Source organism: Martes martes, assembly GCF_963455335.1.
Source record: "Martes martes genome assembly, chromosome: 2".
Taxonomy (NCBI): Eukaryota; Metazoa; Chordata; class Mammalia; order Carnivora; family Mustelidae; genus Martes; species Martes martes.
In genome coordinates, this window is record NC_137889.1 from 183,697,493 (window position 1) to 183,720,053 (window position 22,561).

Consider the following 22,561-nt stretch of genomic DNA (forward strand, 5'->3'; position numbering starts at 1 on the left):
TAGCAGAAGATTTTTATCTTCGAGACATTAGGGAATTTCATCATTCTTCCAATCAGATCACTTTCTCTAAAGGGTGAGGACTTTTGCTAATTCAAAAATTTTAACTGGATGAATTTATGGGAGATAACCAGTCTTCTCAGTGCACCTTAATGATTCGGTGTCTACACAAGGAAAATCTTAAATAGTTTTCCATTAATACTTTTGTTCCCCAGAATTACTACGTTCCTTGCCGCTGCTATTGAAAACATCACAAGGTCAATTTTCAAAACCAGTTTAACAAAGACTTATTTGGTTAGATGAGCAGCCTCAGAGAATCCATTTATTATTGCGCTATTATCATATAATTACATTTTTATTGCTTTTATCTTGTACTGTCTAATCCCTATTCTTTCATATAAAAGCAAGTACAGAAAAGTGCATGTAGCTAGAAATCAAGTTGTATTCATTAAGCAAACAAACAAATAAAACAAACCCATATTTAAAGGAGAGACTGAAGATCCTCTTCCCTTCACAGAATACCTAAAATAACTTATCCAAAGAATGTTTTAAACTAATGTTGCTCTGAACTACCAGATAAGCAGATTTTAGCTTATCCTTGGATTATTTATCTAATCTTCTCAAAAAATGTACAGTATTTTAAAACAAGATCTCTACTAGGGTCAACCCACAATTATCCAGGATTAGAGTCATTCAAGTTAAAAATATTTTTGATTCAACCCTGACTCTAAATTACTAACAGCTCTTAGCAAAGGGAGTACATAAGATATGAAACTAAAGTATCTGCAGCTCTACAAAGAGCAGAAAGACTACTTGCAATTCAAGTTTGTTTAGGGAAAGCAAATCATTTGGAATGCATTTATATTTGTGGCTCCCATATTGCTGATAAATGTCACTGCCAAATTCCTTAAAAGTTATTGCTGCAGTATTGCCTTAAGAAAACTTTGTAATACTTTCGGTGATAATGTCAAACCTACATTTAGATCAAACGCCAGGTAGTAAGAAATGGAAGGATCACTCAAGTTATTTTTTAACTCAAAGGGATCTACCAGTTTTTCAAAAATCAGTATGTATCTAGTCATACAGGAACTGCTCCCCTTCCCCTCTAATTTTAAAGACGGGAGTTACTTTTTTGGCATCCTCTTACTACAAACTTCTCCTTCATTATCTGAAACCCGTGACTCTCTTGCAGATGCACTATTTCCTGTGACTGGTTTATTTTCACTTAGTTTGTATGAGATCTACAACCGGTACTTCCTTCTGAATATCAGGTAGCTCTGTTTCCCAGGGTCTGAACTCTAGAATCCCTAAATTCTCACAGCTGTGACTACGTTCACATCCACAAGTTGTTCAAAAGCTCTGCCCTTGCAAACAAAAGCTGGTGGTGTCGAAGGCTCCGCGAGAACACCTCAACGTGTTGTAGGACCTCAACCAGCAGCCACCCCACACAAACCTTCACAAAAGCAGCTCCAGGCTCTGCAAGATTAAAACCGGCAAGTAGTGGGAGAAGTCCCGATTCCGCCAACCCTGGCGAACCCGAGACTTACAAATTGGCCAGACTCAGGAGCGGTGCACACACCGGACAAGGGGGGGAAGCCCCTAAAGAGCATTAAGGGTTTGGGGGGAGCAGCGAGTTCAGGGATGCAAGGTAGTGCCCGTGCACGCCTTGGCAACCTAGCTGATGCCACAGGCAGATAACAATCCAGGCAACAGAGGTCGGTCTCCAGGCCCTCAGGCGCACATGAGGTCGCTAACACGGGCCGCGGGAAACGGCTTGGGCTGAAGGAGAGAGAAGCAGACGCGCCGCCACCCCCACCCCTCAGCCGGTTGCTCACCGGTGTTGCAGCCCCACGAGTCCCAGAGTGATCACATGCGGCACATCTAGCTGCGTGGGCCACTCTCCTGAGGCGATGCACCCGAATACGCCACATTCCTCTCGGATTCCCAACTCCTCCAGCTCCATGTCGCAGCCGAAAGCACGTGGAGGGACCTGCCGCCGCAGCAGGGGCCTGAGCACCAACCAGCTGCCCGCTCGGCCCGGACGCCTCAGACGCTCGCTTCCTTCCCAGCCGCTCGACCCTCGCTACTGCGGCGGCGCGCGCTTTCCCAAAGTAAGCGTGATTAGCGCTCCCCTCCAGCACACCCTGCCCCGCCCCCTCAGGCTGCACCAATGACTGAGGACGGAGGGAGAGGCTCCGCGGCGGAGAGGAGGAGTCACAGACTGCTGGGGTGGAGCTAGTCCTCCGCCCGCTCCCTGCGGGAAAGTACTTTCCCTGCACGTGGAAATCTCCGTTATTTTCTAACACCCAAGGCTGGGGTGATGAGAGTAGTAGGGCTAACGTCACTTCTGTCGCAAAGGATGTAAACTTTGTATGGCCCTCCTCACATGCTTTCCCCCGGCCATCACTACTTGGTACGCTCCAACCTATGATCTGCTCTCGCCGCGGAGAAGGGAGCCGGTCAGCGAGCCTCTGTAGAATCGGGAGGGGCCGCCAACGCGCGCCACTTTTCGCCTCTTCTGGAACAGCGCCCGCGCACGGGGGTGAGGGGGGGACGGCCTGTGTCTCTGCGCCTGCGCGGCGGGAAGTCTCGGGGGTACAGCCGGCTCCCGGAGTCGAAGTTGCTCCTGCGTGGCAGAGACCTCGGGGGTTCGGTGGCGGCTGACTGTGTTGCTAACGGAGAGCGCCTGTGGGCGCCCAGGAATACTAGGCCTGGCCGGGGGTGTGTCTGTGGGCCGCCTTCCCTTCCCCGCCACGTGAGCCTCTGTGACCACTCCTCTTTTCCAGAGTCTTTCCTCTTTTCCCGGCACGGCCGTTGCCCCCAGCCCACGCAGAATAATGGCGACAGCTGAGGGTGAGTAACAGGCATCCCCGGGAATCTGCCGGGGACTCCCTGGCCTCCGCGGTTTTCCCGTCCCCCTTCCCCCACCCCCCGCTGGAGTTGGCGCACTCGCCGCCACCTGAGTGCCCAGCGGCCCTCCTGGCAGCCTCCTCCCGAGCTGTGCCTGGTCTCGCAGCCGCCCCTCTAGGCCGCTGGGCGGGCGAACACGTGGCCCGGGCACCGCCAACCGAGGCGTAGGAAACCCACCGCTCCCCGACCTCGCCGAACTTTCTGAAATACTCGGAACTGGCTCGGGGTTGGGGAAAAGAACAAAGTAGAGGAAGAGAGGGATTAGAAAGAAATGGACGGGGGTTGGAGAGGTTCCTGGAAATCATATTGGTAATCAATAGTTACTGCAAAACAACCACAGGAACATGTGTAGTGATTATTCAAAATCTTGCTTTTCCTATTAAGTCAATAGCCTTTTTTTCCAAAGTTAATATTTGAATCTGTTGAAAAATTTACTTTTTTTGGTCCAGATTTTGTGTGTGTTTTACAGTCTTTTGATGCCATGATGATTCTAAAGAGCTCCAAAAGCACCAGGCCAAAACTTGCCTTGATTCACTTTACAGTTATCCTATTTACATAATCTTTTTATCTACGAGTGATTAGGTCCTCAGAAAAGATCTCTTGTTTGTGACATTTATGCTGATAAAACTTTTTTTTCCCCCACACACCCAGTTTCTAAATTTATGGTGAACCAAATTGGTTGTGCTGGCTGGTCAGTACATTATCTTCCACACAGAAAAATTGAATTTAGGGGAAGAAATTATAGACTTAATCTAATATAGAAATCTGTCGTTTTGCTAAAGTGCTTAAAAGCCACATGGTTGTTCTTAAGATAAAATCGAAACACAGTCAACATGATGTATGAGGCCTGAGGGATGAATAGTGAAATGCAAGGGAAGGAAACACTGTTTGGGCCTAGGGAGAGCATGTCAAAAGCTTGGGAGTGGGATATAGAAATTCAGTTATAGAAATTAGAGTTCTGGAAAGGGAATAGAGAAATCTGAAGTTGGAGCACTAAGCTGAGGCTCTAAATTGAGGAGCCTTTTAAACCTTGTCAGTGAGTCAGGACATTACAATAGGATGGGAATTCATCCTCTAGGTACCTTGCAGCAGTAACTATTAAACTGAATTATAACTGGTTTGTTTAAGGTCACCTCCACTAACTGGTGATCTGACCACTGCTCAGTTCTGCCATTCTTTCCTACTCTGTAGCTGCTGCCCTCCCTCACTATGTGCGTGCGTGTGCAGACACACACACACAGAGCTCCAACCGTGCTGAAGTCCTGCCATGGACTGTTACTCCATTGTCTTTTTTTCAGCAACACTACTAATCCCTTTCCCTCTTCTGACTAAATGTTTATCCTTGCCTTAGATCTCAAACTCAACCTTACTTTGTTCCACACTTCCTGCTCTAGTGTCTAGACTAGGTTAGGTGGGCCTGCTTGTGAACCTGTGATCCCACAGACTGTATTTCTCACATCATAATTAATATGATGTCCTGTTTAATTTCAGCTTCCTTTAGACTCGGTTGCTTGAGAGCAGGAAGTCTGGCTTGTGTACTGGTATAGCCCTAGTGTACCTGGTACAGGGCACTAAAAAACCAATACTGAGATTGAGTCTGTTCTAGGAGCGTGAGGGGTGATTTCTCCCCTTGGAAATTTTAAGTCCTTAAACTTCTGTTATCTCTGACCTTCATCTAAATTATTCTTTCTAATGACCAGAGTCTACTTTTTTTAGGTCTGTGACCTGCATTAAATTGGATTCCCATAGTCCTTACTTCCTCACAATTTCCCACATTTGTTAGTGTGGAGAAAGGTTTAACACTGGGGAGTAGGGAAGAAAGATTAAGAAATAGAGGTGCTTGGAAATGGGCTAACCTCAGTGGATGGGGGTGCCTCCCCTTGCACTTTAACCAAAAATCAAGAAACCCTTTTGGCTCAACATTATGGTTTTTCCTGTCATGCCAAGCAGAAGGGTCAGGAAATAAGCATTTTTTTTCCCACTACAAGCTAGTTTATTGTATTGTAAATACATATGTGAAAATACTATTATGTTAACTTAATATAAAGTAGTTCTACTTCAGTTCTGCTATGAGAGAGGCAGGGTTGATAGTGGAAAGAGCAAAGAATATGATATCAGAAGACATAGGATTTCGTCTGGCTCTGCTATATCCTAACTTCATGGCCTCTAGCTTTTTAATACTTAGTTTTCTAATCTGTATACAGTTGACCCTTGAACAACACGGATTTGAACTTCATAGGTTCACTTACCCATGGATTTTTTTTTCCCCGATTACTACCACACAGTACTGCAAATATATTTTCTTTAAGATTTTTTTCTTTTCTTTAGTTTACTTTTTTGTAAGAATACAGCATAAAATATATAGAACTTAGAAAATATGTGTTAATCAGCCATTTAATGTTATCAGCAGGGCTTCTGATCAACAGTAGGCTTTAAGTTTTGGGGGAGTAAAAGTTCTGTTTAGATTTTCAACCCTAAGCCCCCCATAATTCAATTATATGCATAACTATGGCTTGTCACAAAATTATGTGAATCAAATATGATACCTGTGAAAATACTTCATAGGGTATAAGGTTCTATGCAGATGAGTGAATTTTTTATTAAAATTATTCCTTAACCACTCTATATTCTGTGATCATTCTAGATAACTTAGTCTTCAGTTAGGAAATTTTTTTCTGAATCTGATGTCTCCATTTTATCTCCACAGTATTGAATATTGGTAAGAAACTCTATGAGGGTAAAACAAAAGAAGTCTATGAATTGCCAGATAGTCCAGGAAAAGTTCTCCTGCAGTCCAAGGACCAGATAACAGCAGGAAATGCGGCCAGAAAGAATCACCTGGAAGGAAAAGCTGCAATCTCAAATAAAACTACCAGTTGTATCTTTCAGTTGTTAAAGGAAGCAGGTAAGTGGCTCTCCTAATAGCCTCCCCTTTCACATTCTCTCTCACAGCACATGTTGGTCCTTTCATGGGGAAATGGCATTATTTGGATTAACAACATGTTGACTACCAGTTATATTTTTTAGTTAAAGGAAAACAGGTAAGTGGCTCCCCCCACAATCTCCTCCCTTTTGAATGTTGGCGCGTGTGCGCGCACACACACACACACACACACAGAGCTGATCTCTTTCATGGGGAGATGACATTATTTGGATTAAGAACATGTTGTTTGGGGCACCTGGGTGGCTCAGTGGGTTAAAACCTCTGCTTTCGGCTCAGGTCATGATCCCAGGGTCCTGGGATCAAGCCCCGCATCGGGCTCTCTGCTCAGCAGGGAGTCTGCTTCCTCCTCTCTCTCTGCCTGCCTCTCTGTCTACTTGTGATCTCTGTCTGTCAAATGAATAAATAAAATCCTTTAAAAAAAAAAAAAGAACATGTTGTTTGGCGATGTCTCAAAAGGTTACTTGAATCAAACCAGGAAGCCTTAAATTTCACTACAACATGTAATTTGGAATTAGTAAGTAGTATCATTTAGTTAAGGAATCTTAACAGTTTGCTACAGTCTTTGTCTGGCATGCATATCCTCTCTTTAACTTTTCTCTCCTAGGAAGACATCCTGGGAGAGACTCATCTATGAAGGAGGCCTGTTCTGGTATTAGGCAACTCTAATTGAGGAGTTGAAATTTGGTACCTGCAATTCTATACAGTTATTCTTTGCTCTGTCCCTTGGAGATAAGAGAGAATTTCAAATCCCTTTTCCACTTGAAAGCCCTGAAAAGTATTTGAAGATTGCTACCACACCTTCTCATTCTGCCCTAAGTGAGGGATTTGAACTGGATGAAAGATCTCCAGGGTTACCTCCTACTCTAAAACTGAAAGAAAACTATTTCCTATAGAGACATCTATTCAAAAAGACTAGATCAAAACATTCTGTGGAGGGCACTTGGAGTAAAGAAAGAGGAATTAAGATAATGGGCTTTTCTTCAGGGGTTCAATCAATGCTGATTTGTCTGTAGTATATGAAATCTCACTAATAAAAGATTTGAGCTCTTTTCTTCCAATGTAAGAGGCCTCATTGCTTTGGATCGCTCAACCTTTGAAGCCTCAGGTTCCTTATCTATAAAATAAAAGCTTTGTTTTTTACTTTCCCAGGTCTAATTTTTATAATTTAATAATTTTGTCTCCTTTTACTATCCCTTTCATTTCTTAGAGCTTCCAGTAACTATTAACAGGCCTACCCTGTTGTATTGCACTTTGCTTTGTTGTGTTTCGTGGATATTGTTGGGGTTTGTTTGTTTGTTTGCTTTTACAAATGGAAGGTTTGTAGAAACCCTGCCCCTGCATTGAGCAAGTCTGTTGGCGCCATTTTTCCAACAGCATTTGTTCTCTTCATGTTGCTGTTACATTTTGGCAATATCTCTCAATACATTTTGGCAATATCTCTCAATATTTCCAACTTTCTCAGTATTTTATTTGTTATGGTGAACTGTGATCAGTGATCACAACTTGCTAAAAGCTCAGATGATAGCGTTTTTTTAGCAATAAAGTATTTTTTAACTAACATATATACATTTTTTAGATAACATGCTATCACACACTTAATAGGCCACAGTATTATATAAATAAAACTTGTATGTGCACTGGGAAACCAAAAAATTCATTTGATTTGCTTTATTGTGGTGGCATGGAACCGAACCTGCAAGGTCTTCAATGTATGTCCATAATCTCTTAAATTAATCTTCTAAATCCAAAGGGGAATTTAATACCTTTATTTCCAGTCAGTATAGAGGTACCTGCCTTCCGCAAAATAACAAGGTAGTTAAGATTAAATCTATTCTGTCCATACAGAATGGGTTCTTGAATAGTTTTCCTCTTTCCTAGTTTTCTGTTGAACATTTTTAATGTAGCGTGGGAAAAAAATGTTTGCCAGCCTAATTTGTCATCTACATCATAAATCCCTCTACACATTGAAAGTGCGTATGTTGTGTAAATTCAAAGGACCACCACAGTTCCTAAGTAATATGATTTTAGGATTTTTATTTCAAGGCTTCCTTGATAGGTGGTTTCTCAGTGTCTGAGTTGATTGCTATAGAGAGCATCAAACTAATTTTAGGTTCCTTTTGCGGTATGGATAAGTGATCCATTTTTAACTTGCCAAGTTATCTCATTCTCCCTATACATATTAAAATTTTAAAAAGTTGCTTAATACTATAATTGTTAACAAAAAAAATTAGCTCCTGTGTTCCCATGGTAGATATACATAGTTATGGAGATATATATATATATATATATATATTTCTAAATAATGGAAGATAAGTACAGGCCCAAGTTTGTATTTGCTCATTCAATAAGGGAGTATTCACTGCACTTTGTGGGCTTAACAGAAAGTGAATAAGGTGACCCAAATTGTCTCTGTCCAGGACTTTCCCAGTTTTGACTCTGAAAGTCCTGTGTCTGAGAAAGCTGGGAAAGTTTGTAATCCTAAATGAAGTACTCCAACAATTATCTTTGAACTACTGTACTGGCACCTTTAACATAACTAAAACTTACTTGGTTCACAGGAAATGTTGAAAGATGTTCTTCAGGTTTTGGGGCGCCTGGGTGGCTCAATGGGTTAAAGCCTCTGCCTTCAGCTCAGGTCATGATCTCAGGGTCCTGGGATCAAGCCCCACATTGTCAGCAGGGAGCCTGCTTTCCCCCACCCCCGCCTGCCTCTCTGCCTACTTGTGATCTCTGTCAAATAAATAAATAAACATCTTTAAAAATAAAAAAAAAAGATATTCTTAGGTTTTATACACTGAAATTAAGGAAAACTTAAGTTTTAGAAAATTCTTAGATTTGTTTTAGAGGACAGATTAGGAGTTCTGTTGCCTTATCTAATTTTTACTTGCTGATAGTTAAATAAATCCTATGCCTAGTTGACCACCAATGGCGTATTTAAAATTGCTTTCTTTATAACCAAGGTTATGTATGTTCCTAATTAAGGTATTTCTAAAAGTTAGAATGGGAAGAGCACCAAATGAGATTTTGTAAAAAAGGATTCTGGTTTTCTCATTTTCGATCACAAGCAAACTGTAAAATACTATACAAGTAATAGATAAAAGTAAAACTTTTTCCATGGAAATAATATACATGATACACCTGAGTTATGAAATGAAATGTGTGGATTTAGTCTCAGTACTTAACCTTATAAAGTCTCAGTTCCCCCACAGAAACCTACCATGATTATGTTTAGGTGTTGATAGTGATAATGGGTTTAAGTCCTGCAGTTGTTAAACCACAGATGAGGAGCCAGGCAAGCTTAATACATGGGTGGGTGGCCCTAAGAATGTGTGGGCTGATTTGCTGTCAGACACTGCCATTGTAATTCAGAGTATGAAGTGACATTTTCTTAGTAATCTTAATAGGAGTCTTACATTCTGCAAACAGTGAGACATGGGGGAGAGTTCTTTTGCTCATGCCCCCCACCCAGTCATGAAATTTGCTAAGATGATTAGCATGTATATTAGAAGCAATCATTGTATCATCTAAACTGAATGTTTTTTTTTTAATTTGTTTATTTGACAGAGATCACAAGTAGGCAGAGAGAGAGAGAGAGAGAGGGAAGCAGGCTCCCTGCTGAGCAGAAAGCCCGATGGGGGACTCGATACTAGGACCCTGTGTTCATGACCCGAGCTGAAGGCAGCAGCTTAACCCACTGAGCCACCCAGGCGCCCATCTTTTTTTTTTTTTTTTTTTTTTTGGTGGCAAATTTTTTTTCCTGTACTAGATCATTACTGTAGATTGCTTCTGTGCTTTTGGTTCTCTCAGATGTGAGGAGGAGTTTTCCTCTGAGTAAAAGTAACTATTATTTATATTTGAACAATAGATTTGGATACTAGTCTTTCAAGGTAGACAAATGAGCACGTATATCTAAAGATTAACAGATCTTAAAAGGAAGAACTCTTAAGTCAGGCATGTAGTTACCACCTGTAGTTCAGGACTGATTTAAATCATTTGCCTATCCATTAGCATGAGCTCAATCATTCTTTAAGGGTTAAAATGACCATTTACTTACACTCTTATTCTTTTCCAGAGTTCCTGTTCATGTAGCATATCACAATTCCCTGTTTCAATTGAGTCTTACTGATGAAACCCAGAGAGAGTACAGAGAAAATGCAGATTTTGAAACTGGTCCAGGCACCATTACTGATTGGCAACGTGTCAAATTACTTAACTTCTTTGAGCCCCTGTTTCTTTCACTGAATGTAATGATACCTATCTGAAAAATTTTATGGTTAAATGAGATAACATAAAACACTTAGAATAGGGGCGCCTGGGTGGCTCAGTGGGTTGAAGCCTCTGCCTTCGGCTCAGGTCATGATCTCAGGGTCCTGGGATCGAACCCCGCATTGGGCTCTCTGCTCAGCAGGGAGCCTGCTTCCCTTCCTCTCTCTCTCTGCCTGCCTCTCTGCCTACTTGTGATCTCTGTCAAATAAATAAAATCTTTAAAAAAAAAACCAAGCACTTAGAATAGTGCAGGTCTTACATAAATGTAGATTCCCTTCATGTAGGGAAATATATATGTATGTTATTATATGGCAGCACAGAGTAATCCTGCAGCATCTCCTGGGAAACCTTTATGGGTTGACATTAATAATGCTCATCTTAAGCTGCAGTGTTATTACCTAGAATACCTAGGAGTGGAATTGCTGGATTGTGTGGTTCATGATATAGCTATCCTTAGAGGTTATTTTCCAACGTCCCCAAGTAAAATAGCTCCCATCACAAGCTAGCTTTTTACCTAGTTTTCCAGTAACAGTTTGAGTAAAATAGAAGGGAAATGAAGAACAAATGTTTTCTTTGCTCTTGGCCAAATTGGCCACTATATTCTTGCTGCTACCTGTTGAATACTTTTTTTCAGGGATTATTTTCTTCAGATATTAAGAGAAAAGGGCGATCCAAAATGTAGGGCTGTACCTGATTGTGATTAAGTAGATTGATTTTTTTTTTAAAGATTTTATTTATTTATTTGATAGAGAGAGAGATCACAAGCAGGCAGAGAGGCAGGCAGAGAGAGAGGAGGAAGCAGGCTCCCCACCGAGCAGAGAGCCCGATGCAGGGCTCTATCCCAGGGTCCTGGGATCATGACCTGAGCCAAAGGCAGAGGCTTTAACCCACTGAGCCACCCAGGCGCCCCAAGTAGATTGATATTTTATAAGGCCCATTTAATACTGGATTGTCAAATATGAGAATCGTATAACCAAATCTGATTTAAAGATAATTTAGTATCACTTAGATGAGTTATATGCTTTATACAAAGTTGGGTGGCAGAGAAATTTCTCAAAAGCATTTTTTGAACGTATGAATGAATGAATGGTAAAGACACTGGGACCCAGACCTTCTGATCCACTATATACTTTCCCATGCAACATTAAAATGAAATACTCTTGAATATTTTGAAGATCAATAAAAAAGCCATACTAATAATTTTCTTTCTCTTCTACTACTTTTTTAAAAAAGTTATTAATTTATTTTTGATAGTATCATTTAGGGATAACACATTTGGCTAGATAGGGTTTTGTTTCATTTTGTTTTTTGTAAACAGCTGTTTTATTATGCCTCAGATCTACCTTTTTAAATACAACTTTAATGCTTTTTTAAAAACTTTTTGTCAATATGTAGGTATCAAAACTGCTTTCACCAGAAAATGTGGGGAGACCGCTTTCATTGCACCTAAGTGTGAAATGATTCCAATTGAATGGGTCTGTAGAAGAATAGCAACTGGTTCTTTTCTCAAAAGAAATCCTGGTGTCAAGGAGGGATATAAGTTTTACCCACCTAAAGTGGAGCTGTTTTTCAAGGTAATTATTCTATGCTTGTGCGTCTTACTATAATGTAGCAACAAACATAATTTCAAAGTCAAAAGATTTAAATGTTGTTAAAACTAAATAAAATCTTTTAAATTATTTTAAATTAAATTATTTAAATGAAATAAATAAGTTTTAGAAAATATTAGTTATTAGGAAGAAAAGTAACAATTCAGAAACTTTTTAAATTCTTAAAGAGTTTGAAATAAAGGCAAATACAAGGGATCTTTGTATATTCAGATACAGAAAAACTATTACCAATATCTTACAAGCAAAAAAGTAATGAGGATGTAGGAATCAGTGGTTATAAATTTGTTTTGGTTTTCTTTATTGAAACTGATTTTCGGGATGCCTGGGTGGCTCAGTCGGTCAAGTGTGTGCCTTCAGCTCAGGTCATGATCCCAGGTCCTGGGATCAAGTCCTGCATCCCGCATCCAGTACTCCTTGCTCAGCGGGGAACCTGATTTGCCCTCTACCTGCTGCGCCCACTTGTGCTCTCTCTCTCTGTTGGACAAATAAATAAACAAACTCTTTAAAAACAACAACAAAAAATAAAACTGCCTGTCTCTTTCCCTCTTTGTTCATGCTGTTAAGAATAGTTCCAATGTCAGGAATAACGTCTATATAGTATTTTTATTGTTTCCTTTTTTTTTTTTTTAAAGATTTTATTCGTTTATTTGACAGGCAGAGATCACAAGTAGGCAGAGAGGCAGGCAGAGAGAGGAGGAAGCAGGCTCCCCACCGAGCAGAGAGCCTGATGCGGGGCTCGATCCCAGGACCCCGAGATCATGACCTGAGCTGAAGGCAGAGGCTTTAACCCACTGAGCCACCCAGGTGCCCCGTTTCCCTTTTTTTTTTTAAAGATTTTATTTATTTATTGAGAGAGAAAGAGGGAGATGGTGAGTAAGCACGCAGTGAGAGGAACAAAGAGGGAGGGAGAGTAAGGGAGAAAGAATCCTAAGCAGACTCCAAACTGAGCAGAGAGCCTGACATGGGTCTCTATCACATGACCCTGAGCTCACGACCTGAGCTGGAATCAAGTCTGGATGTTCAAACGACCAAGCCACTGAGGTGCACCTTGTGTAGCACTTTTTTTTTTTTTTAAAGACTTTATTTATTGATTTGACAATGCACAAACAGGAGGAGTGGCAGGCAGAGGGAGAAGGAGAAGCAGACTTCCTGCTGAGCAGGGAGCCCTATGCAGGGCTCAGTGCCAGGGACCTGGGACCATGACTGAGCTAAAGTCAGATGCTCAACTGACTGAGCCACCCAGAGGTCCCTTGTGCAGCTTTTTTTTTTTTTTTTTTAATATTTTCAGAGAACCAGTTCTTGTTTTGTTTTTTATTTATTTGACACAGAGAGATCACAAGCAAGCAGAGCAGCAGGCAGAGAGAGAGGGGGAAGCAGGCTCCCTGCTGAGCAGAGAGCCGGATGAGATGTGGGGCTCGATCCCAGGACCCTGAGATCATGACCCAAGCCAAAGGTAGAGGCTTAACCCACTGAGCCACCCAGGCGCTCCCCTTGTGTAGCATTTTTAAACAGGGAACTAAAATAGCCTCTCAGTCTTTTGGCCCAGATCAAGTATAATCAGTAAACTGCATACCTTAAAATGTTTATCTTATTGTTACAATACAAATCCAGAATTCATAAAAGAAAAATTTCGTGTGAAATTGGAACACTACTTAGAATAAAATGAAAGTATTTTTTTCACTAATATCTTTGTATAAAGTCTCTTAAATTATTAAATAATATCCCTCAAGACTTAAAGTCTTATATAAATTTTTATCAAAAATGAGGTGAAGAGCAGTGACTGGCTGGCTCAGTCAGCAGAGCATGCAACTCCTGATCTCAGGATTGTGATCTCACCCTCTACACCCCACATTGGGTGTGGAGATTATTTAAAATCTTCAAAAAAAAAAAAGAAAAAGGGGGCGTCTGGGTGGCTCAGTGGGTTAAGCCTCTGCCTGTGGCTCAGTTCATGATCGCAGGGTCCTGGGATCGAGCCCCACATTGGGCTCTCTGCTCAGCAGGGAGCCTGCTTCCCCCAACCCCCCACCTGCCTCTCTGCCTACTTGTGATCTCTGTTTGTCAAATAAATAAATAAAATCTTAAAAAAAAAAAAAAAAGAGGGTGCCTGGGTGGCTCAGTCAGTTAAGCATATGCCTTCAGCTCAAGTCATGATCCCAGGGTCCGGGGATCGAGCCCCAGATCAGGTTTTCTGCTCAGCGGGGAGCCTGCTTCCCTCCCTCTGCCTGCTGCTCTGTCTGCCACTCTGCCTACTTGTGTGTGCACTCTCTCTATCAAATAAAATCTTAAAGTTCAGGAGATTATGAAAACTGCATCCTGGAGAGATTTGGTGAACTAAAGTGTGCTTTGGCCAATTCTTACTATCTTTATTGACTCAGACAAAGAAAAAAATCACAAACTTCTATTTAAATTAGTTTATAGAGAACAAATTCTTTCAAATGCTTTATCAGCTGGAATAACTTACAAATACCTTAAATTTTAAAGTAGCTATTAAAACTAGACATGTTTAAAAAAAAAACTAGACAAATTAAAAATAATTGTTGTGAATTAAAGGGCATGTCAAAAATTAAGTCCTTAGAGAAAATAAATATTTCTGAGAAATTCACAAAGAAAAAAAGAACTTCATTTTATCTCAAAAATACAAAATTTGGGGGGCTCCTGGGTGGCTCAGTTGTTAAGTGTCTGCCTTTGGCTCTGATCATGATTGCAGGGTCCTGGGATCGAGCCCCACATTGGGCTCCCTGCCCCACGAGAAGCCTGCTTCTGCCTCTCCCACTCCTTCTGCTTGTGTTCCCTTTCTTTGCTTTGTCTCTCTCTGTTAAATAAAAAAAATCTTTTAAAAAAAGTTCCAAATTTTTATATTTAAATTAATTGTACTCCTATACTTTATTTTCAGGATGATGCCAATAATGATCCACAGTGGTCTGAGGAACAGCTAATTGCTGCAAAATTTTGCTTTGCTGGACTTGTTATAGGCCAGACTGAAGTGGATATCATGAGTCATGCTACACAGGCTATTTTTGAAATATTGGAGAAATCCTGGTTGCCCCAGAACTGTACACTGGTTGATATGAAGGTACAAATAAAATAGAGATTTGAGAGTAAAGTAACTGAAAAATGTTTTCAGTTATAGAGTTTTGAAAACTTTTCTTTGGTGATATGCTATTTCTAGATTGAATTTGGTGTTGATATAACCACCAAAGAGATTGTTCTTGCTGATGTTATTGATAATGATTCCTGGAGACTCTGGCCATCAGGAGACCGAAGCCAACAGAAAGATAAACAGGTAATGCTTCAGGATTTTTTTTTATCCTTTGCCTGATCAGGTGAGATAGGGGTGACTAGGAAGATGGGAGGAAAAGAAAAGGCAATGTTGTTCCATATGATAAGAACCAAGTTGATTGCTATATACTTCTAAAGGTAAATATCTCTTACATTTCCTGTATCCTGAAAAAAAATAATAGGGCCAGTACTTTGCATTTACAAAACAGATAACTCATTTATTATGACTGTCACACAGAACAAGTGTCATCCTTATTTGGCCAATTGAAAACTAAGGTGATAGAGGATGGGTCAATCTGGATCCAAGTGTTCTGGATATTACCAGGTTCCATTTCTGCTCTGTCCTATGAAAAATTAGGGCAGATGCTCTCTAAATATACAAGAATTGTCAGTGCAGATAGTTCTAGTTACTAGTGTAGAAAACACTTAACCTTAAATGAAAATGCAAGTTTACTTCACTGTCTGAACTTCCTCTACTCTAATTCAGGAAATGAATTTATAGGTTCAGATACATTTTCAGACATATTCCTTGCTGTGCAGGCTTTTTGTAGTCTACCCAAAACTCAGAAATCAAATAAGTTCATTTAGCAAGAGTATTACTAGTAGGATATCTGTATTCTAAACTTTCTATCTTATTTGCTAGTCATATCGGGACCTAAAGGAAGTAACTCCCGAAGGGCTCCAGATGGTGAAGAAAAATTTTGAGTGGGTTGCAGAAAGAGTGGAGGTAAAACTTTTGTAGTAAACCCATGCTGTTCTGTGTTTTTCTCCAAGAAAATCTTGCTTCGAAAAGGACAATAGGGGCATCTGGGTGCCTCAAGTCAATTGAGCATCCGACTCTTGATTTCAGCCCGAGTCATGACCTCGGGATCTCAGAGTCATGGAGTTGAAACCTGCATCAGGCTCTCTGTTCAGCGCAGGGTCTGCTTCAGATTCTTTCTCCCTCCCTCTCCCCCTCCCCCTGCTTGCATGTGCCCTCTAAATAAATAAATGAAATCTTTAAAAATAATAAAAATGAGAAGGCACGGTTTGTTTGTTTTCCCAGTTATTTTAGAGTGTATGTGTGTGTGCACATGCATCTATGTGCATGGAGGGAAAGGCAGAGGGAGAGAGATAATCCTGAAGCAGATGCCCCACTGAGCAGAGGGCCTGACATAGGGCTCAGTCTCAGGACCGTAAGATCATGACGTGAGCTAAAATGGAGTCATCCACTCAACCAGCGAAGACACCAGGTGCCCTTTTCCCCAGTGGTTTTTAAAAAAAAAAAAAAAAAAAGAACACCCTTAAGAAATGTACCACCTGAACTATCCTCGGTGACATACTGAAACCCCCTTTTGTTAAACTGGCCAGTACACTCCCAGATTCTAATGGGGAAACCTAGAGTCCTTGTCTCCTCCCTGCCCCTTACATTTCCTACCCATCTCTCCGCTGCTGCTCAGCTACTCAGAGTTGTATTAGCATGGGTTCCATAAGTAGAGTTCAGAATTAGAACTCCATGTGACATTAAAATGTCACTTTAAGATTCATGGTATGGTATTATCAGGGTGTCTGGGTGGCTCGGTCATGACGTTAAGCATCCAACTCTTGATTTTTGCTCAGGTCATGATGTCATGGTCCTGGGATCAAGCCCTGCACAGGCTCTGCACTCAGCAGGAATTATGCTTGAGATTCCCTTTCCCTCTGCCCTTCCCCCTGCTCCCCTGTGTGCTCTCCTTTCCTCTTAAATCTTTTAGATTTGTTGTATTATCACTGTAATTCCATGAAAATAGAATGAGATTTGTGGTTATGCAAGGGTCATAGCCAGTTTTCAAGACCTCATTTCCTTGGAAACAAGCATTTTCAATTCTAGGCAACTAATTTAAAGAAGGTTTATAATACGATCTCTTTATTTTGGCTGATTATGCCTTAAAACCTCCATTAAACACAATGGAGTAAAATCTTAGAATGAAATATTTTATATTATAGCTTCATGAGTATTAATTAGAAGGGTTGAATATTTATCTTTGCTTTATATAATAATAATAACTATAACTTACCTGATTAAAATTCTTATTACTCTTTAGGTCTTAATTTTGAAGACCGCTTCTCTTTATTTAAAGAGGTTATTTTGAAAAATAATTATCATTTTGTCCTTTTTGTCTCTGTCTTGACTTCGGTCTATTAAAGAAAATATTCTGCCCAGTTGTAATTTTACTCCACTATAGCTATGTAAACTGATTATTCTTATGGTATTCAATTCTGTATTTAACCATTTTCCTGTTTTCTTTTGCATATCCATGTTTTTCTTTTCCAGTTGCTTCTGAAATCAGAAAGTCAGTGCAGAGTTGTAGTATTGATGGGCTCAACTTCTGATCTCAGTCACTGTGAAAAAATAAAGAAGGCTTGTGGAAATTTTGGCATTCCATGTGAACTTCGGGTAACATCTGCCCATAAAGGGCCAGATGAAACTCTGCGGATTAAAGCAGAGTATGAAGGTAAATGTTACATAACTAGAGCATTTCAGGATTTTGCCAAAGAATTTTATGTTTGGACTAATAATGCTGAAAAAGAATTTGCCACAGTTCCAGTGGGGAAAATGTGTTAGTCTAGGCTTTCGTTATATTTGCTTCCAAAGAGTGTAAGATGCTCTAGGCACTTAGAATGCCTTAGGGAAAAAGAATTGAAAATGCAGTATGGGTACACATGAAAATAATGCAGTGTTGTGTGTTGATGGCATACGACTTTTTAAAAAAATGTTAAGAATGAGTAAATAAAGGAGTAGAGGCCCCCACCCCCCAAAAGAAAGTGTAACAGGAAAGGGAAATAAAGGGTAGAATGATTCTTTATCTAATAAGAAGTCCCTGGAGTATTGTTTCTAATATGCTCCAACAGAAGATAGGCCCCACATCAATTTTGGGAGGCCTGAGGTTGAAGCAGAGATCCTTTCAAGTATTTTTAGTGGTCAGCCTTTTCTAAGAGGTGGGTAGTTGAATGTGAAATTTAGGAATAATTTTAGAATTGGGTATTTAAAAGAAATGTCTTGATGGAATAGGATTGATCTAAAATAACAGAGCCCTGGAAACAACCAAATGTTTATCAACTGGGAAAAATGTTACTGAGTTTTCTTTCTAAAGGTAGTTGTTAATAGGAGCATAATTATTAAGGCTTGAGGCGGGGTATTGAGGGGGTAGGGAACTGGGATAAGTTCCTAGACCTCTTTGTTAAAGTTATGAAAGCCTGAACTCTTTATTCAGAAAAGTGCAAATACATAAAATTTAGGATTCCAGGTAAAGAAATCTCTGTGGTAAGAAACAAAGGAATAACTTAAAAATTTACCAGAGAATGAAATGTTTAAGAGATGTGTTAGAAAACATATTGAAGGGTCTTAAATATTTAGATACTATATTATTGAATTGGCCTTTCTTCATTGATAATGTGCCCCTGAACCTCTAGTCTCCATTAACAAGGTCTCCCTATACCCTGTGGGTTGAAGGACCCCTGGACAGACACTGGTTCAAGTAGTGTCATTCTTTGTTTCAGTGAGCCTAAGCACATCCTTTTAAGTTGGGCCTTTGAGCCATTCCCTCACTAATACTCTGGTACCCTCTTTATACTGTAGGTCTCAAACATGGCCAAACTTATTCTTGCTACTTTGTTACTTAAGATATAATAGGTGGTGAAGTGAAATATATATTAAATATATATGTAATAATTGTGTCTTATTTATGTTTTTTCTGGAGACTGCTAATAAAGGAACTGAAGGAGTTAAGACACATAGGCATTTTGTTTTAACCTATCTTAAAATCTACTTTCAATTCAATTATAAATGTGTAATTTCCCTAGGGGATGGCATTCCTACTGTATTTGTGGCAGTGGCAGGCAGAAGCAATGGTTTAGGACCAGTGATGTCTGGTAACACTGCATACCCAGTTATCAGCTGCCCCCCACTCACTCCAGACTGGGGAGCTCAGGATGTGTGGTCTTCTCTTCGACTACCCAGTGGTAAGATACATGAATTTTATTTTATTTTATTTTATTCTATTTTTTTAAAGATTTTTATTTATTTGAGAGAGAGAGCATACAAGCTGGCGAGGGAGGGTCAGAGGGAGAGGGAGAAGCAGACTCCCTGCTGAGCAGGAAGCCCGATGTGGGGCTCAATCCCAGGACCCTGAGATCATGACCTGAGCCAAATGCAGACCCTTAACCAGCTGAGCCACCCAGGCGCCCCAAGATACATGAATTTTTAAAAATTGTTTATTAAAGGGGCACCTGGGTGGCTCAGTTGGTTTAACATCCGACTCTTGATTTCGGCTCAAGTCATGATCTCAAGGTTGTGAGATCAAACTCCATGTTGGGCTCCGTGAAGAGTGTAGAGCCTGCTTGGGATTCTCTCTCTCCCTTGCTTCTCCTCCCCTAACCCCCACCCCCCGCCCACACACGGACTGGCTTTCTCTTTTCCAAAAAAAAAAAAAACAAAAAAACTTGTTTATTGAAAAATTTCAAACATGCACAATAGTAGAGAGAGTAACATGAAATCTTATGTACCTGTTATTCCGCTTCAACATTTAATATCTTATTATACCTGTAGCCCTTTCTCTGGATTATTTTCAAGCACACAGCATTTTACATTTAAATACGCTTCTCTAAGCAATAAGAACTCTAGGTTTTATTATTTTATATTATTTTTTAAAGACTTTATTTATTTGTCGAGAGAGAGAGCACACTAGGAGGTGGAGCAGCAGGCAGAGGGAGAAGCAGGTTCCCTGCTGAATAAGGACCCCTATATTGGGCTTGATCCCAGGATCCCCGGCAGGCAGACACTTAACAGACTGAGCCACCCAGGAGTGCCATAACTCTAGTTTTTAAATCATAATCATGGGGGCATCTGGGTGGCTCAGTTGGTTAAGTGGCTGCCTTTGGCTCAGGTCATGATCCCGGGGTCCTGGGATTGCCCCCCATCCCCCACCTGCTTCTCCCTCTCACTCTGCTGTTCCCCGCACTTGTGTTCTCTCACTTATGCTCTTGCTCACTGTCTCTCAAATAAACTCTATAAAAAGAAATCATAACCAGGATAGCATATTCAGACTTAAGAAAAATTAATGGTAATTTTTTTAAACCATCTAATTTTCAGTCAGTGTTCAAGCTTTCCTGATCATCTCATTTGTTTTTACAGTTGATTTGTTCAAATCAAGATGTAACACAGTCCTTACATTGCATTTAGTTGCTCTCTCTCCTAAGTCTCTTTTAATCCTCCTTTTTTCACTTTCATTTGTCCTGTAGAATTTTCCACATTTTGGATTTGGCTAATTACATTTCTGGATGATGTTTAACATGGTCCTCTATATTTTTTATAAACTGCTGGTGAAATCTGTAGATAAATCAAGTCCAGATTTGGCCCCCCCCCCAAGAATACATCATTCATGGTTTTGAGTTTTTTAAAGTAAATGTTATTATGTTATTTCTGTAAAGGAAATGAAATTTTATTTCTATAAATTAGGGGACAGAATAAATAACATACAAAGAAATCTTCTCAATTGAGCATTATCTCATAGAATAACAATATTGTGGTAGGCTCATCGTAGTCCAAGATAATGATCTGATCGTCCAGTCCTGAAAGTCCATGTTGTTTCAGTTAGAGTTGATTGCTTCTTAAATACCAAACTTTTTTATTTTATTGTAAATCTGCTCTTGGGATGTGTCAAAAATGTTAAGAACTTGAGCCTTCCAGTCTGTTCAAATATGGACTGACTTCTCTCTAGGCCTGCTGTACTATCATTATCTCAGAATTTCTCTTAACCATCATCCTGGACATGCATTTTGCTCTTCTCTAGTCTTAGATCTCCTGTTTCCTAGGTCCCATGTCTTCACCTTTCTTTGTTTACTCCTTAATTTGTTGGAGAGCATTCTTAGTGAACTTCCTGAGGAAAGGCTACAGATGGTAAACTCTTTGAGACCTCATATATCTAAAACGTTTCCATCATAGCCTCACACTCAATAATTTGGGAATGGAATTCTAGATTGAAAATTACTTTCCTTCAGAAATGCATCTTGAAGGCATTACTGTATTGTCTTCCAACTTCCAGAGTTACTGAAGACTGCAATGCCTTTTTACTGTTCTGATTCTAGGTCATTTGTGAATTTTGTTTTTTTCTGGAAACTTTTAGGATCTTTTTCTACCCATGTTTCTTAAATTTCACAGAGATTTGTCTTGATGATTATAATATCTTGGGCTTTTGGTGGGCTGGTTAAATCTGGAACTCTGATTCTTTAGTCCTGAGAAATTTTCTTAAGTTACTTAATACTTTCCTTCCTCCTCCACTTTCTCTCTTTTCTCATTTTTTGGATTTACTATTCAAATTAGGAGCTTTGTGGTTTCTCTTTTTTCTTCTCATTGCTATATTCTCTGGAACGTTTCTCTAACCCTTCTATTGACTTTTTCATTCCAGTTATGACATACTGAACTTCTAAGAGCTCTTTTTTGTTCTATGGTTTTCCCACCCCCACCCCCATCCTTTTCTTGTTTAATCTTTGCAATAACATCTTTTATCTCTCTGAAATTATTATAGTTTTTCTTTCACATTAGCTCCTTTTCTCACCTGTCTGGTGTCTGGTAATCCTTGGCTATCTGTTCTTAAGAGGGAGGCACTATAAAAAACAAGTTGCAAGGTCTGTGTGAGTGGATGGGACTTGTCAGAAGGGGGCTCCATGGCGCCTGGGTGACTCAGTTCCTTAAGTATCAGACTCTTGGTTTTGGCCTGGGTCATGATCTCAGGATGGTGGGTTTGAGCCTCTTGTCAAGTTCTGTGCTTAGTAGGGAGTCTGCTTGAGATTCTCTATCTCTGACCCTTCCTATACGCCCCTCCCTCTCTCTCTCTAAAAAAAAAATGAATCTTTACCCCCCCACAAAAAAAGCTCCACTGTTGGGTGATCTGGTAGAGTTGATCTTTGAATAACCCCTTACATGAATGTCATTTGATCTTTTCTCATGTGTGACTAGAATTATCCAGAGAATCTTTCTAGTCTCAGTCTCCTGACTGAGAAATAAACCTGACTATCAGCATTCTGGAATTTGGTAATCTTAATACTTGTGTAAACTTCACCCCCTGTTTTCACTGTGGCATTGCTTGTCTCAGCTATGCCTCGTACCCTCCAGTCCACAGAAGTCTGGACTAAAATCTGTTTTTCCCTTTATAAGAATTTATGACTCTGCTATGGTGCAGAAGGGGCAATTGCTCAGGTATATGGAGTGGAGCAGGAGATTTGATAGCCTAACTGCTTCTTGACTTTAAGCCAGTCCCCCTTTTTTTTAGGCGCATTTTCACCCCCATGTCTTGCTTCAAAAGTATCGGGTGCCACTGATTCCCCAAACCTTTACATGGATTTTTTAACGTTGGTCACATTGCTTCTCCTGCTTCCAGTTTAGGATAAAATTTTCTTGGTCTTCTTAGTTAGTTACCACTCCATTTCCTTTTCAGCTGACAAAAAGTTATCACTGTTCTCTCTTTGTTCTTTTTTTTTAAGATTTTATTTATTTTTTTGAGAGAGAGAGAGAGAATGAGAGAGAGAGCATGAGAGG

The 22,561-nt window shown here is 40.2% G+C and overlaps 2 protein-coding genes across 4 annotated transcripts in view; one reads left to right on the top strand and one right to left on the bottom strand.

Annotated features, from left to right (window-relative positions):
• Positions 1 to 2,138, bottom strand: part of PPAT (phosphoribosyl pyrophosphate amidotransferase) — a 36,716-nt gene extending 34,578 nt beyond the window's left edge. Inside the window, exon 1 of the mRNA XM_080797031.1 lies at positions 1,833 to 2,138. Coding sequence (XP_080653157.1) covers positions 1,833 to 1,960 — 128 coding nt within the window. The 5' untranslated portion in view covers positions 1,961 to 2,138. The remainder of the gene's footprint in view (positions 1 to 1,832) is intronic.
• Positions 1 to 22,561, top strand: part of PAICS (phosphoribosylaminoimidazole carboxylase and phosphoribosylaminoimidazolesuccinocarboxamide synthase) — a gene marked incomplete at its 5' end in the record, with an annotated part of 49,703 nt that overhangs the window by 21,299 nt on the left and 5,843 nt on the right. For 2 of the 3 annotated variants that reach the window (XM_080797028.1, XM_080797029.1), the window contains 8 exons: positions 2,784 to 2,850; positions 5,615 to 5,812; positions 11,513 to 11,691; positions 14,621 to 14,800; positions 14,897 to 15,010; positions 15,650 to 15,733; positions 17,300 to 17,480; positions 18,829 to 18,987. In XM_080797028.1, coding sequence (XP_080653154.1) covers positions 2,784 to 2,850; positions 5,615 to 5,812; positions 11,513 to 11,691; positions 14,621 to 14,800; positions 14,897 to 15,010; positions 15,650 to 15,733; positions 17,300 to 17,480; positions 18,829 to 18,987 — 1,162 coding nt within the window. Of the gene's footprint in view, positions 1 to 2,336; positions 2,411 to 2,783; positions 2,851 to 5,614; positions 5,813 to 11,512; positions 11,692 to 14,620; positions 14,801 to 14,896; positions 15,011 to 15,649; positions 15,734 to 17,299; positions 17,481 to 18,828; positions 18,988 to 22,561 lie in introns of those variants that run through there. The other variant, XM_080797030.1, reaches the window with a different exon arrangement.